The 15,000-nt window shown below is 41.4% G+C and overlaps 1 protein-coding gene across 1 annotated transcript in view; it reads left to right on the top strand.

Moving 5' to 3' along the window:
- The window catches only part of ncanb (neurocan b), a 380,232-nt gene that overhangs the window by 308,050 nt on the left and 57,182 nt on the right, over positions 1-15,000 (top strand). Inside the window, exon 11 of the mRNA XM_046304575.1 lies at positions 4,820-4,933. Coding sequence (XP_046160531.1) covers positions 4,820-4,933 — 114 coding nt within the window. The remainder of the gene's footprint in view (positions 1-4,819; positions 4,934-15,000) is intronic.

Raw genomic sequence — 15,000 nt, 5'->3', positions numbered from 1 at the left:
ACATCAAGGCGGTGGCCCGTTCCTGTAGGTTCATGCTCTACAACATCCGCAGAGTACGACCCTGCCTCACACAGGAAGCGGCGCAGGTCCTAATCCAGGCACTTGTCATCTCCCGTCTGGATTACTGCAACTCGCTGTTGGCTGGGCTCCCTGCCTGTGCCATTAAACCCCTTCAACTCATCCAGAACGCCGCAGCCCGTCTGGTGTTCAACCTTCCCAAGTTCTCTCACGTCACCCCGCTCCTCCGTTCTCTCCACTGGCTTCCAGTTGAAGCTCGCATCCGCTACAAGACCATGGTGCTTGCCTACGGAGCTGTGAGGGGAACGGCACCTCAGTACCTCCAGGCTCTGATCAGGCCCTACACCCAAACAAGGGCACTGCGTTCATCTACCTCTGGCCTGCTCGCCTCCCTACCACTGAGGAAGTACAGCTCCCGCTCAGCCCAGTCAAAACTGTTCGCTGCCCTGGCCCCCAATGGTGGAACAAACTCCCTCACGACGCCAGGACAGCGGAGTCAATCACCACCTTCCGGAGACACCTGAAACCCCACCTCTTTAAGGAATACCTAGGATAGGTTAAGTAATCCCTCTCACCCCACCCCCCCCTAAGTTTTAGATGCACTATTGTTAAGTGACTGTCCCACTGGATGTCATAAGGTGAATGCACCAATTTGTAAGTCGCTCTGGATAAGAGCGTCTGCTAAATGACTTAAATGTAAATGTAAATGTAAGGCGAGGTCAGTACGGGTGCATCAAAGCTGCGACCGAGAGACTGAAAAACAGCTTCTATCTCAAGGCCATCAGACTGTTAAACAGCCACCACTAACACTGAGTGGCTGCTGCCAACACACTGTCATTGACACTGACCCAACTCCAGCCATTTTAATAATGGGAATTGATGGGAAATGATGTAAATATATCACTAGCCACTTTAAACAATGCTACCTTATATAATGTTACTTACCCTACATTATTAATCTCATATGCATATGTATATACTGTACTCTACATCATCGACTGCATCCTTATGTAACACATGTATCACTAGCCACTTTAACTATGCCACTTTGTTTACTTTGTCTACACACTCATCTCATATGTATATACTGTACTCGATACCATCTACTGTATGCTGCTCTGTACCATCACTCATTCATATATCCTTATGTACATGTTCCTTATCCCCTTACACTGTGTATAAGACAGTAGTTTTGGAATTGTTAGTTAGATTACTTGTTGGTTATCACTGCATTGTCGGAACTAGAAGCACAAGCATTTCGCTACACTCGCATTAACATCTGCTAACCATGTGTATGTGACAAATAAAATTTGATTTGATTTGGATTTAGGACGTGCAGGCAGACGTGTATCACCCTGGTGCTGCCCGCTGTGGATCCAAAACACTCCACAGAGTTTTAAGTGGCAGAAACCATCCTTCAGATAATGATCCCTTTAAGATGCTGTCAAGGAAATGGTTATCATAAAGTGTCAAGGAAATGGTTATCATTAGGTTCCAAGGCCAACAAATACACTCCAGAGATGTTGACTTGCTCAATGCGGCCATTTTAGTTTTCATTCATGGGGTTGTCAGTGTGAATGTTAACTGAGGTGGGTGATGGCTTCTTTGCTGCAAACGATGGGTTATTTCCTGTGGGTGGTTAACTCTGATGCTCATCGTAATGCCTGTTTAATGAATGGAATGCTGACTTTATAGGTGAATGCTGATGTGTTGATTGCCTCAGAGGAAACTCTAAGTGGATGGTAGCTACAGTAACGTCTTTCCTTGCACCAAGGTATAGTATAGTACTAGTGTCTGTGTTATGAATAGCCAACTGAGATAGATTGTGACTTCACTGTGCAATGCCAATTTAGCCATCCATTCCTCTGGTTTCCAGGTGCTGTAGATTATATACTGTCTGTATGGATAGTTTTATGTAAGGTAGACCATATTAGTTCTCAGGTAGACTGTAGTGTCTGTTTTGTGAGGAGCCGACTGACTTAGGAATGTGGGTATCATGCAGCATGGCAGAGAGAGACTGTCATCTGTGTGTCTGTGGCAGGGCTTGGTGATGTTGCATTGATCCTGACAGTCACACAGAGAGAGAGAGAGAGAGAGAGAGAGAGAGAGAGAGAGAGAGAGAGAGAGAGAGAGAGAGAGAGAGAGAGAGAGAGAGAGAGAATGAATGAATGAATGACTCAATGAATCCCTCTCTACCCCTGCATGGCAAATGACTTCTGTCTGCCTGTGTCACATGCCTTTACATTTTTAATCATTAAGACTTGAACCCCACAGCATCACCATTGTAGGAGAGAGAGGAGAGAGAACAGGAGAGGGAGAGAACGTGAATGAGAGGGAGAGGAAATATGCCTGGGGAACTTTTTTAATGCTGGTCTGTCTGACTGAGAGAAAGTCCTTGGTCATGATATTGATCCTTTCTTCGTTTATTTGCCTCCTTTATTAGATTCTAGTCTGTGGACTCTAACTGGGCCCAGGGGAGAAACCTGCTGGGATTCATTGGCGTGAAATTGTTGATTGCGTCGAAATTCACATTTATAAAAGAGAGAGCTGTTTACTTTTTATTTGTCTCCATGTTCACAGATGCCCTGGCCGCGTCTGGAATTGAAAGCATAAATCTTGCTGTGGTGAAGTAGGGGGAAAAACCCTCCAGAACTGGAAACAGCAGGAATAGAGGGGCCTGGCCCTAAATAGTATTACACTGGACTGGCATACACACCCCATAGAGACGAGAGTGGGGTGGTTGGTGGGTGGACTGGCCAAGACTGCAATCTCTCTCTCTCTCTCTCTCTCTCTCTCTCTCTCTCTCTCTCTCTCTCTCTCTCTCTCTCTCTCTCTCTCTCTCTCTCTCTCTCTCTCTCTCTCTCTCTCTCTCAGCCATGTCATCTAGGCTGAGACTGCACATTTGTCAGTGGTACCCCCCCCTTCCCCAGTTAGTCTGGCCTCTTTCACTCGCTCTTTCACTCACTCTCTCTCTCCCCTCTCTCTCCTCTGCCAGCCGATGAACAATCCTCACAATCCTCCACCGGCTGCTGCAGGGAGTCCTTAGGGATGGAGAATAGCTGCTAGGCTTTCAGGCCTGCCTGTGTTGTCCTGGGGAGGAAGCCAGAGAAGGCTGGGCAGCAGCCGCCCTCCACCGTCCACCACCTGCCCCGACTACAGTTTATCCTCAGTTAGCCAGCTGGGCTGGGTGGACACTGAGTGGCCACTGAATGAGCTCTCTGGCCTCTCTTTGCTCTCCTCTGTTATGCCTGCTGTGTCTGAAGCTGGAGGAGGATGGGATGAGGAGGGAGGGGAGACGCTCAAGAGGCCAGGGCCGGCCCAGCAGTATGTTCCCTCTTTCCTGTCATTGTTGAGAGTCAAGTGCTGCTCTGCATGGGGGTCAGAGTTGAGCTAAACCAAGTCTTCTTTGGAGGATTGTGGTACCACCTCACAGACAATGGGATGGATGAGTGGCCAGCTTTCAACTCTTCTGTACTCCAAAGTATCACACTTCCTGATTAGCAGAGAAACATTGCAGTACTAGAGAACCCAGCTGAAAGCCCTGCTATATATACAGTACTGCACCAGTCAGAGCCTCCATACGTCTCTGTATGTGTGCTGTAGTAATCCCTCCCTCCTGGTCTGTTGATTCATCGTCTAGACATGGCAGGCCGTCCCAGTGTGGATTCAGACTAACTCCTGCCTTTCTTCTCTCCGCTTTGATAACCACCACAAGCTGCTTTTATCCAACACGCCTCGCCATCAAATCCCTGTAATCCAACCTAGGGACACACCACCTTCCACACTCTTCCAAACTTGGAGAACTATAAAAAGCGTGATCCCTACGTTACTCAATACCCGTCTCCTGCCCTCTCGCCCGGGCCCCCGAGATATACTCAGATGTTCTGAGGGCAATGGTTGCTGGGATGCCAGCTGTGGTTTTAATGATTTTGCCCTAAGGCCCCAGATCAGCAGTGAGATAAATATAGTTCTGCTTTTACACAGAAAGGAGAACCATGGCCTTAAACGTCTCTACAAAGTGTGTGTGTGTGTGTGTGTGTGTGTGTGTGTGTGTGTGTGTGTGTGTGTGTGTGTGTGTGTGTGTGTGTGTGTGTGTGTGTGTGTGTGTGTGTGTGTGTGTGTGTGTGTGTGTGTGTGTGTGTGTGTGTGTGTGTGTGTGTGTGTGTGTGTGTGTGTGTGTGTGTGTGTGTGTGTGTGTGTGTGTGTTTTCATGTGTATACAAGCATGGATTCCTGGTATACTGTATGAGTTTGTTCATCTGTATCACAGCTACATGCATCAGTTTCACATATACAGTATGAAGTGTCAGTACAACTCTAGCATGATTGCATGGGTGTAAATATCTGAATATCAAACAACTCCAACATCAAACTGCCTCCTCCCTGCATCTTTTCCCTGCCAGTGGAGACTATAACCTGTCCAGGATTGACAGCAGAGTGGAAGGCAAGTCCTGCATACGCATCACAATTAATGTCATGCGCTTCACTGCTCCTCCACCCACTTATTAATGGGCTGCTGAATCAAAGCTTTTAATTACAACTCCTCAAAAGAGCTCAGAACTCCCAGAAAAGTTGATCTCTGATGGTGACAAAAGATATGTGCTGTGTCCAGTGACTGCATTGTTGTAACTGACCCTGTCTCCTCGTGTATCCTTGTTTTTCCTTGGTTGTATTCATTAGGACATACATTTTAAAACAAAAATAAGCCATTCTTATTGGACAAGTCCAGGTGATCCCTCCCTGATTCAATATGTTTCCTTCCATTTGGTGCCTAATGAACACAACCCTTTTTTCCCTGACAGACATCGATGACTGCCAGTCAATCCCGTGTCAGAATGGAGGCACCTGTATCGACGAGATCAATTCCTTTGTGTGCCTGTGTCTGCCCAGCTACGGTGGAGCCACTTGTGAGAAAGGTAACATTTTATCACTTAACACCTCTCTCATTGACTCACATCACTGGGGGAAAGAGGAAATGGTCATACAGTGGGGCAAAAAAAGTATTTAGTCAGCCATCAATTGTGCAAGTTCTCCCACTTAAAAAGATTAGAGAGGCCTTCAATTTCCAGGATGACTGATCCGTGTAAAGGAAAGAATGAATGGGGCCATGTATCGTGAGATTTTGAGTGAAAAACTCCTTCCATCAGCAAGGGCATTGAAGATGAAACGTGGCTGGGTCTTTCAGCATGACAATGATCCCAAAAACACCGCCCGGGCAACGAAGGAGTGGCTTCGTAAGAAGCATTTCAAGGTCCTGGAGTGGCCTAGCCAGTCTCCAGATCTCAACCCCACAGAAAATCTTTGGAGGGAGTTGAAAGTCCGTGTTTCCCAGCAACAGCCGCAAAACATCACTGCTCTAGAGGAGATCTGCGTGGAGGAATGGGTCAAAATACCAGCAAGTGTGTGAAAACCTTGTAAAGACTTACAGAAAATGTTTGACCTCTGTCATTGCCAACAAAGGGTATATAACAAAGAATTGAGATAAACTTTTGTTATTGACCAAATACTTATTTTCCACCATAATTTGCAATTAAATTCATTAAAAATCTTACAGTGTGATTTTCTAGATTTTTTTCCCTCATTTTGTCCGTCATAGTTGAAGTGTACCTATGATGAAAATGACAGGTCTCTCTTATCTTTTTAAGTGGGAGAACTTGCACAATTGGTGGCTGACTTAATACTTTTTTCCCCCACTGTATGTATCAGTGGTGCAGCTTCTGACAGAACACCTGTGCTCAGCTGGAGCCCCTCAAAGTGGAAGAATGCCTCGTGGGCATGAATGCAGCTACGCTGTTTGAAAAATGTAAATGGTTTTGGGCCTCCATTATATGAAAGCAGGTCTATGAAAGATAGACAGCCAGCCACAGTACTGTCTGTGAAACACAACACTTTAGGAGAACATTTCTTTGTATAACCAAGAGAAAAACCCAGAGATTGAGATGAAAGAGAGAAGGAGAGTTTAAATAGAGATGGGCAGTGTACTAATGCATATTTACCCCAGTAGAAGCCCAACCTCTGGGGTTTTCTCTCCCTCGCCCACACCATCAACCTGTATCCTAGCAGCCCAGCTCTCTCTTCCTGCAAGGCTCTGAGTCTGCTTCTCTACCTGGGGCAGGGTAATGAGCCTTTACAGATCGATACCTTACCCTGTAGAAAGAGACGGAGGATCCCAATCAGTGATGTGTGTGTAGAGATGGACAGGCCGAGACACGTGGAGGTTTGAGGCTCAGTGATGTGTTTGTGTAGAGATGGACAGGCCGAGACACGTGGAGGTTTGAGGCTCAGTGATGTGTTTGTGTAGAGATGGACAGGCCGTGAGGCGTGGAGGTTTGAGGCTCAGTGATGTGTGTGTAGAGATGACCAGGCCGTGAGGCGTGGAGATTTGAGGCTCAGTGATGTGTTTGTGTAGAGATGGACAAGCCGAGAGGCTTGGAGGTTTGAGGCTCAGTGATGTGTTTGTGTAGAGATGGACAAGCCGAGAGGCTTGGAGGTTTGAGGCTCAGTGATGTGTTTGTGTAGAGATGGACAAGCCGAGAGGCTTGGAGGTTTGAGGCTCAGTGATGTGTTTGTGTAGAGATGGACAAGCCGAGAGGCTTGGAGGTTTGAGGCTCAGTGATGTGTTTGTGTAGAGATGGACAAGCCGAGAGGCTTGGAGGTTTGAGGCTCAGTGATGTGTTTGTGTAGAGATGGACAGGCCGTGAGGCATGGAGGTTTGAGGCTCAGTGATGTGTGTGTAGAGATGGACAGGCCGTGAGGCGTGGAGGTTTGAGGCTCAGTGATGTGTGTGTAGAGATGGACCGACTGTGAGGCGTAGAGGATCGAGACTCAGTGATGTGTGTGTCCACTGCTGGAGCGGGAGCAGCCTCTTCCCCAGGACCTCCCCTCCAATCAACGCCCTGCCAGCCTGATTGCCACAACCACCGCACTCATACAGATTAGCTATTTAAGAGGCTATGGACTCTGCGACCCCCCCACACACACACACACTTCTCCTTTTAGCCGCATGGGGCAATGTTGACCCTGGTGGGTAACACTGTCTCTATGGTTGACTTGGATCAGCAGGCCTGAGAGGAGAGAGTGGAGGAGAGGGGAGGCTGTGGTCGCCATCTGGCTCAGTGTTATTTTGAATTGCTAACAAGCACTTTTTCAAAACTCTTCACACAGTCTGCATTACCAATGTGCATCTTGGCCAAACAGTTAATCTCACCTCCAAAACTCACTCAAACCACTTTGCGTATAGTAATTTACTTGTGAATTAAAAAAAAAAGTTGAAACAAAACAAATTCCTGAAATTCCTGGGCTGCAATAATAATTGCCAGAAAAAATCATCAACATGTATAGTATAACACTCATACTGTACAGTACTGTGAGGGTTCTAGTTCTCATCAACATGTATAGTATAACACTCATACTGTACAGTACTGTGAGGGTTCTAGTTCTCATCAACATGTATAGTATAACACTCATACTGTACAGTACTGTGAGGGTTCTAGTTCTCATCAACATGTATAGTATAACACTCATACTGTACAGTACTGTGAGGGTTCTAGTTCTCATCAACATGTATAGTATAACACTCATACTGTACAGTAAATGTGAGGGTTCTAGTTCTCATCAACATGTATAGTATAACACTCATACTGTACAGTACTGTGAGGGTTCTAGTTCTCATCAACATGTATAGTATAACACTCATACTGTACAGTACTGTGAGGGTTCTAGTTCTCATCAACATGTATAGTATAATCACTCATACTGTACAGTACTGTGAGGGTTCTAGTTCTCATCAACATGTATAGTATAATCACTCATACTGTACAGTACTGTGAGGGTTCTAGTTCTCATCAACATGTATAGTATAATCACTCATACTGTACAGTACTGTGAGGGTTCTAGTTCTCATCAACATGTATAGTATAACACTCATACTGTACAGTACTGTGAGGGTTCTAGTTCTCATCAACATGTATAGTATAACACTCATACTGTACAGTACTGTGAGGGTTCTAGTTCTCATCAACATGTATAGTATAACACTCATACTGTACAGTACTGTGAGGGTTCTAGTTCTCATCAACATGTATAGTATAACACTCATACTGTACAGTACTGTGAGGGTTCTAGTTCTCATCAACATGTATAGTATAACACTCATACTGTACAGTACTGTGAGGGTTCTAGTTCTCATCAACATTTATAGTATAACACTCATACTGTACAGTACTGTGAGGGTTCTAGTTCTCATCAACATGTATAGTATAATCACTCATACTGTACAGTACTGTGAGGGTTCTAGTTCTCATCAACATGTATAGTATAATCACTCATACTGTACAGTACTGTGAGGGTTCTAGTTCTCATCAACATGTATAGTATAATCACTCATACTGTACAGTACTGTGAGGGTTCTAGTTCTCATCAACATGTATAGTATAATCACTCATACTGTACAGTACTGTGAGGGTTCTAGTTCTCATCAACATGTATAGTATAATCACTCATACTGTACAGTACTGTGAGGGTTCTAGTTCTCATCAACATGTATAGTATAACACTCATACTGTACAGTACTGTGAGGGTTCTAGTTCTCATCAACATGTATAGTATAATCACTCATACTGTACAGTACTGTGAGGGTTCTAGTTCTCATCAACATGTATAGTATAATCACTCATACTGTACAGTACTGTGAGGGTTCTAGTTCTCATCAACATGTATAGTATAACACTCATACTGTACAGTACTGTGAGGGTTCTAGTTCTCATCAACATGTATAGTATAATCACTCATACTGTACAGTACTGTGAGGGTTCTAGTTCTCATCAACATGTATAGTATAATCACTCATACTGTACAGTACTGTGAGGGTTCTAGTTCTCATCAACATGTATAGTATAATCACTCATACTGTACAGTACTGTGAGGGTTCTAGTTCTCATCAACATGTATAGTATAACACTCATACTGTACAGTACTGTGAGGGTTCTAGTTCTCATCAACATGTATAGTATAACACTCATACTGTACAGTACTGTGAGGGTTCTAGTTCTCATCAACATGTATAGTATAATCACTCATACTGTACAGTACTGTGAGGGTTCTAGTTCTCATCAACATGTATAGTATAACACTCATACTGTACAGTACTGTGAGGGTTCTAGTTCTCATCAACATGTATAGTATAATCACTCATACTGTACAGTACTGTGAGGGTTCTAGTTCTCATCAACATGTATAGTATAATCACTCATACTGTACAGTACTGTGAGGGTTCTAGTTCTCATCAACATGTATAGTATAATCACTCATACTGTACAGTACTGTGAGGGTTCTAGTTCTCATCAACATGTATAGTATAATCACTCATACTGTACAGTAAATGTGAGGGTTCTAGTTCTCATCAACATTTATAGTATAATCACTCATACTGTACAGTACTGTGAGGGTTCTAGTTCTCATCAACATTTATAGTATAATCACTCATACTGTACAGTACTGTGAGGGTTCTAGTTCTCATCAACATTTATAGTATAATCACTCATACTGTACAGTACTGTGAGGGTTCTAGTTCTCATCAACATTTATAGTATAATCACTCATACTGTACAGTACTGTGAGGGTTCTAGTTCTCATCAACATTTATAGTATAATCACTCATACTGTACAGTACTGTGAGGGTTCTAGTTCTCATCAACATGTATAGTATAATCACTCATACTGTACAGTACTGTGAGGGTTCTAGTTCTCATCAACATTTATAGTATAATCACTCATACTGTACAGTACTGTGAGGGTTCTAGTTCTCATCAACTTTTATAGTATAATCACTCATACTGTACAGTACTGTGAGGGTTCTAGTTCTCATCAACATTTATAGTATAATCACTCATACTGTACAGTACTGTGAGGGTTCTAGTTCTCATCAACATGTATAGTATAATCACTCATACTGTACAGTACTGTGAGGGTTCTAGTTCTCATCAACATGTATAGTATAATCACTCATACTGTACAGTACTGTGAGGGTTCTAGTTCTCATCAACATGTATAGTATAATCACTCATACTGTACAGTACTGTGAGGGTTCTAGTTCTCATCAACATGTATAGTATAATCACTCATACTGTACAGTACTGTGAGGGTTCTAGTTCTCATCAACATGTATAGTATAATCACTCATACTGTACAGTACTGTGAGGGTTCTAGTTCTCATCAACATGTATAGTATAATCACTCATACTGTACAGTACTGTGAGGGTTCTAGTTCTCATCAACATGAATAATATAATTACTCATACTGTACAGTACTGTGAGGGTTCTAGTTCTCATTAACATGTGTAGTATAATCACTCCTACTGTACAGTACTGTGAGGGTTCTAGTTCTCATCAACATGAATAATATAATTAATCATACTGTACAGTACTGTGAGGGTTCTAGTTCTCATCAACATGAATAATATAATTACTCATACTGTACAGTACTGTGAGGGTTCTAGTTCTCATCAACATGTATAGTATAACACTCATACTGTACAGTACTGTGAGGGTTCTAGTTCTCATCTACATGTATAGTATAACACTCATACTGTACAGTACTGTGAGGGTTCTAGTTCTCATCAACATGTATAGTATAACACTCATACTGTACAGTAAATGTGAGGGTTCTAGTTCTCATCAACATGTATAGTATAACACTCATACTGTACAGTACTGTGAGGGTTCTAGTTCTCATCAACATGTATAGTATAACACTCATACTGTACAGTACTGTGAGGGTTCTAGTTCTCATCAACATGTATAGTATAATCACTCATACTGTACAGTACTGTGAGGGTTCTAGTTCTCATCAACATGTATAGTATAACACTCATACTGTACAGTACTGTGAGGGTTCTAGTTCTCATCAACATGTATAGTATAATCACTCATACTGTACAGTACTGTGAGGGTTCTAGTTCTCATCAACATGTATAGTATAACACTCATACTGTACAGTACTGTGAGGGTTCTAGTTCTCATCTACATGTATAGTATAACACTCATACTGTACAGTACTGTGAGGGTTCTAGTTCTCATCAACATGTATAGTATAACACTCATACTGTACAGTACTGTGAGGGTTCTAGTTCTCATCAACATGTATAGTATAACACTCATACTGTACAGTACTGTGAGGGTTCTACTTCTCATCTACATGTATAGTATAACACTCATACTGTACAGTACTGTGAGGGTTCTAGTTCTCATCAACATGTATAGTATAACACTCATACTGTACAGTACTGTGAGGGTTCTAGTTCTCATCAACATGTATAGTATAACACTCATACTGTACAGTACTGTGAGGGTTCTAGTTCTCATCAACATGTATAGTATAACACTCATACTGTACAGTACTGTGAGGGTTCTAGTTCTCATCTACATGTATAGTATAACACTCATACTGTACAGTACTGTGAGGGTTCTAGTTCTCATCAACATGTATAGTATAACACTCATACTGTACAGTACTGTGAGGGTTCTAGTTCTCATCAACATGTATAGTATAACACTCATACTGTACAGTACTGTGAGGGTTCTAGTTCTCATCTACATGTATAGTATAACACTCATAATGTACAGTACTGTGAGGGTTCTAGTTCTCATCAACATGTATAGTATAACACTCATACTGTACAGTACTGTGAGGGTTCTAGTTCTCATCAACATGTATAGTATAACACTCATACTGTACAGTACTGTGAGGGTTCTAGTTCTCATCAACATGTATAATATAACACTCATACTGTACAGTACTGTGAGGGTTCTAGTTCTCATCAACATGTATAGTATAACACTCATACTGTACAGTACTGTGAGGGTTCTAGTTCTCATCAACATGTATAGTATAACACTCATACTGTACAGTACTGTGAGGGTTCTAGTTCTCATCAACATGTATAGTATAATCACTCATACTGTACAGTACTGTGAGGGTTCTAGTACTCATCAACATGTATAGTATAACACTCATACTGTACAGTACTGTGAGGGTTCTAGTTCTCATCAACATGTATAGTATAACACTCATACTGTACAGTACTGTGAGGGTTCTAGTTATCATCAACATGTATAGTATAATCACTCATACTGTACAGTACTGTGAGGGTTCTAGTTCTCATCAACATGTATAGTATAACACTCATACTGTACAGTACTGTGAGGGTTCTAGTTCTCATCAACATGTATAGTATAACACTCATACTGTACAGTACTGTGAGGGTTCTAGTTCTCATCAACATGTATAGTATAATCACTCATACTGTACAGTACTGTGAGGGTTCTAGTTCTCATCAACATGTATAGTATAACACTCATACTGTACAGTACTGTGAGGGTTCTAGTTCTCATCAACTTTTATAGTATAATCACTCATACTGTACAGTAAATGTGAGGGTTCTAGTTCTCATCAACTTTTATAATATAATCACTCATACTGTACAGTAAATGTGAGGGTTCTAGTTCTCATCAACTTTTATAGTATAATCACTCATACTGTACAGTACTGTGAGGGTTCTAGTTCTCATCAACTTTTATAGTATAATCACTCATACTGTACAGTACTGTGAGGGTTCTAGTTCTCATCAACTTTTATAGTATAATCACTCATACTGTACAGTACTGTGAGGGTTCTAGTTCTCATCAACTTTTATAGTATAATCACTCATACTGTACAGTAAATGTGAGGGTTCTAGTTCTCATCAACTTTTATAGTATAATCACTCATACTGTACAGTACTGTGAGGGTTCTAGTTCTCATCAACTTTTATAGTATAATCACTCATACTGTACAGTACTGTGAGGGTTCTAGTTCTCATCAACTTTTATAGTATAATCACTCATACTGTACAGTACTGTGAGGGTTCTAGTTCTCATCAACTTTTATAGTATAATCACTCATACTGTACAGTACTGTGAGGGTTCTAGTTCTCATCAACTTTTATAGTATAATCACTCATACTGTACAGTACTGTGAGGGTTCTAGTTCTCATCAACATGTATAGTATAATCACTCATACTGTACAGTACTGTGAGGGTTCTAGTTCTCATCAACTTTTATAGTATAATCACTCATACTGTACAGTACTGTGAGGGTTCTAGTTCTCATCAACTTTTATAGTATAATCACTCATACTGTACAGTACTGTGAGGGTTCTAGTTCTCATCAACATGTATAGTATAATCACTCATACTGTACAGTACTGTGAGGGTTCTAGTTCTCATCAACTTTTATAGTATAATCACTCATACTGTACAGTACTGTGAGGGTTCTAGTTCTCATCAACATGAATAATATAATTACTCATACTGTACAGTACTGTGAGGGTTCTAGTTCTCATTAACATGTGTAGTATAATCACTCCTACTGTACAGTACTGTGAGGGTTCTAGTTCTCATCAACATGAATAATATAATTAATCATACTGTACAGTACTGTGAGGGTTCTAGTTCTCATCAACATGAATAATATAATTACTCATACTGTACAGTACTGTGAGGGTTCTAGTTCTCATTAACATGTGTAGTATAATCACTCCTACTGTACAGTACTGTGAGTGTTCTAGTTCTCATCAACATGAATAATATAATCACTCCTACTGTACAGTACTGTGAGGGTTCTAGTTCTCATCAACATGAATAATATAATTACTCATACTGTACAGTACTGTGAGGGTTCTAGTTCTCATCAACATGTATAGTATAATCACTCATACTGTACAGTACTGTGAGGGTTCTAGTTCTCATCAACATGTATAGTATAATCACTCATACTGTACAGTACTGTGAGGGTTCTAGTTCTCATCAACATGTATAGTATAATCACTCATACTGTACAGTACTGTGAGGGTTCTCGTTCTCATCAACATGTGTAGTATAATCACTCATACTGTACAGTACTGTGAGGGTTCTAGTTCTCATCAACATGTGTAGTATAATCACTCATACTGTACAGTACTGTGAGGGTTCTAGTTCTCATCAACATGTATAGTATAATCACTTATACTGTACAGTACTGTGAGGGTTCTAGTTCTCATCAACATGTATAGTATAATCACTCATACTGTACAGTACTGTGAGCGTTCTAGTTCTCATCAACATGTGTAGTATAATCACTCATACTGTACAGTACTGTGAGGGTTCTAGTTCTCATCAACATGTGTAGTATAATCACTCATACTGTACAGTACTGTGAGGGTTCTAGTTCTCATCAACATGTATAGTATAATCACTCATACTGTACAGTACTGTGAGGGTTCTAGTTCTCATCAACATGTATAGTATAATCACTCATACTGTACAGTACTGTGAGGGTTCTAGTTCTCATCAACATGTATAGTATAACACTCATACTGTACAGTACTGTGAGGGTTCTAGTTCTCATCAACATGTGTAGTATAATCACTCATACTGTACAGTACTGTGAGGGTTCTAGTTCTCATCAACATGTATAGTATAATCACTCATACTGTACAGTACTGTGAGGGTTCTAGTTCTCATCAACATGTATAGTATAATCACTCATACTGTACAGTACTGTGAGGGTTCTAGTTCTCATCAACATGTGTAGTATAATCACTCATACTGTACAGTACTGTGAGGGTTCTAGTTCTCATCAACATGTCTAGTATAACACTCATACTGTACAGTACTGTGAGGGTTCTAGTTCTCATCAACATGTGTAGTATAATCACCCATACTGTACAGTACTGTGAGGGTTCTCGTTCTCATCAACATGTGTAGTATAATCACTCATACTGTACAGTACTGTGAGGGTTCTAGTTCTCATCAACATGTATAGTATAATCACTCATACTGTACAGTACTGTGAGGGTTCTAGTTCTCATCAACATCTATAGTATAATCACTCATACTGTACAGTACTGTGAGGGTTCTAGTTCTCATCAACATGTATAGTACTGTATAGTACCTCACTCATACTGTA

Source organism: Oncorhynchus gorbuscha, linkage group LG02 (genome assembly GCF_021184085.1).
Source record: "Oncorhynchus gorbuscha isolate QuinsamMale2020 ecotype Even-year linkage group LG02, OgorEven_v1.0, whole genome shotgun sequence".
NCBI lineage: Eukaryota > Metazoa > Chordata > Actinopteri > Salmoniformes > Salmonidae > Oncorhynchus > Oncorhynchus gorbuscha.
This window is presented reverse-complemented; position numbering and strand designations above follow the sequence as displayed.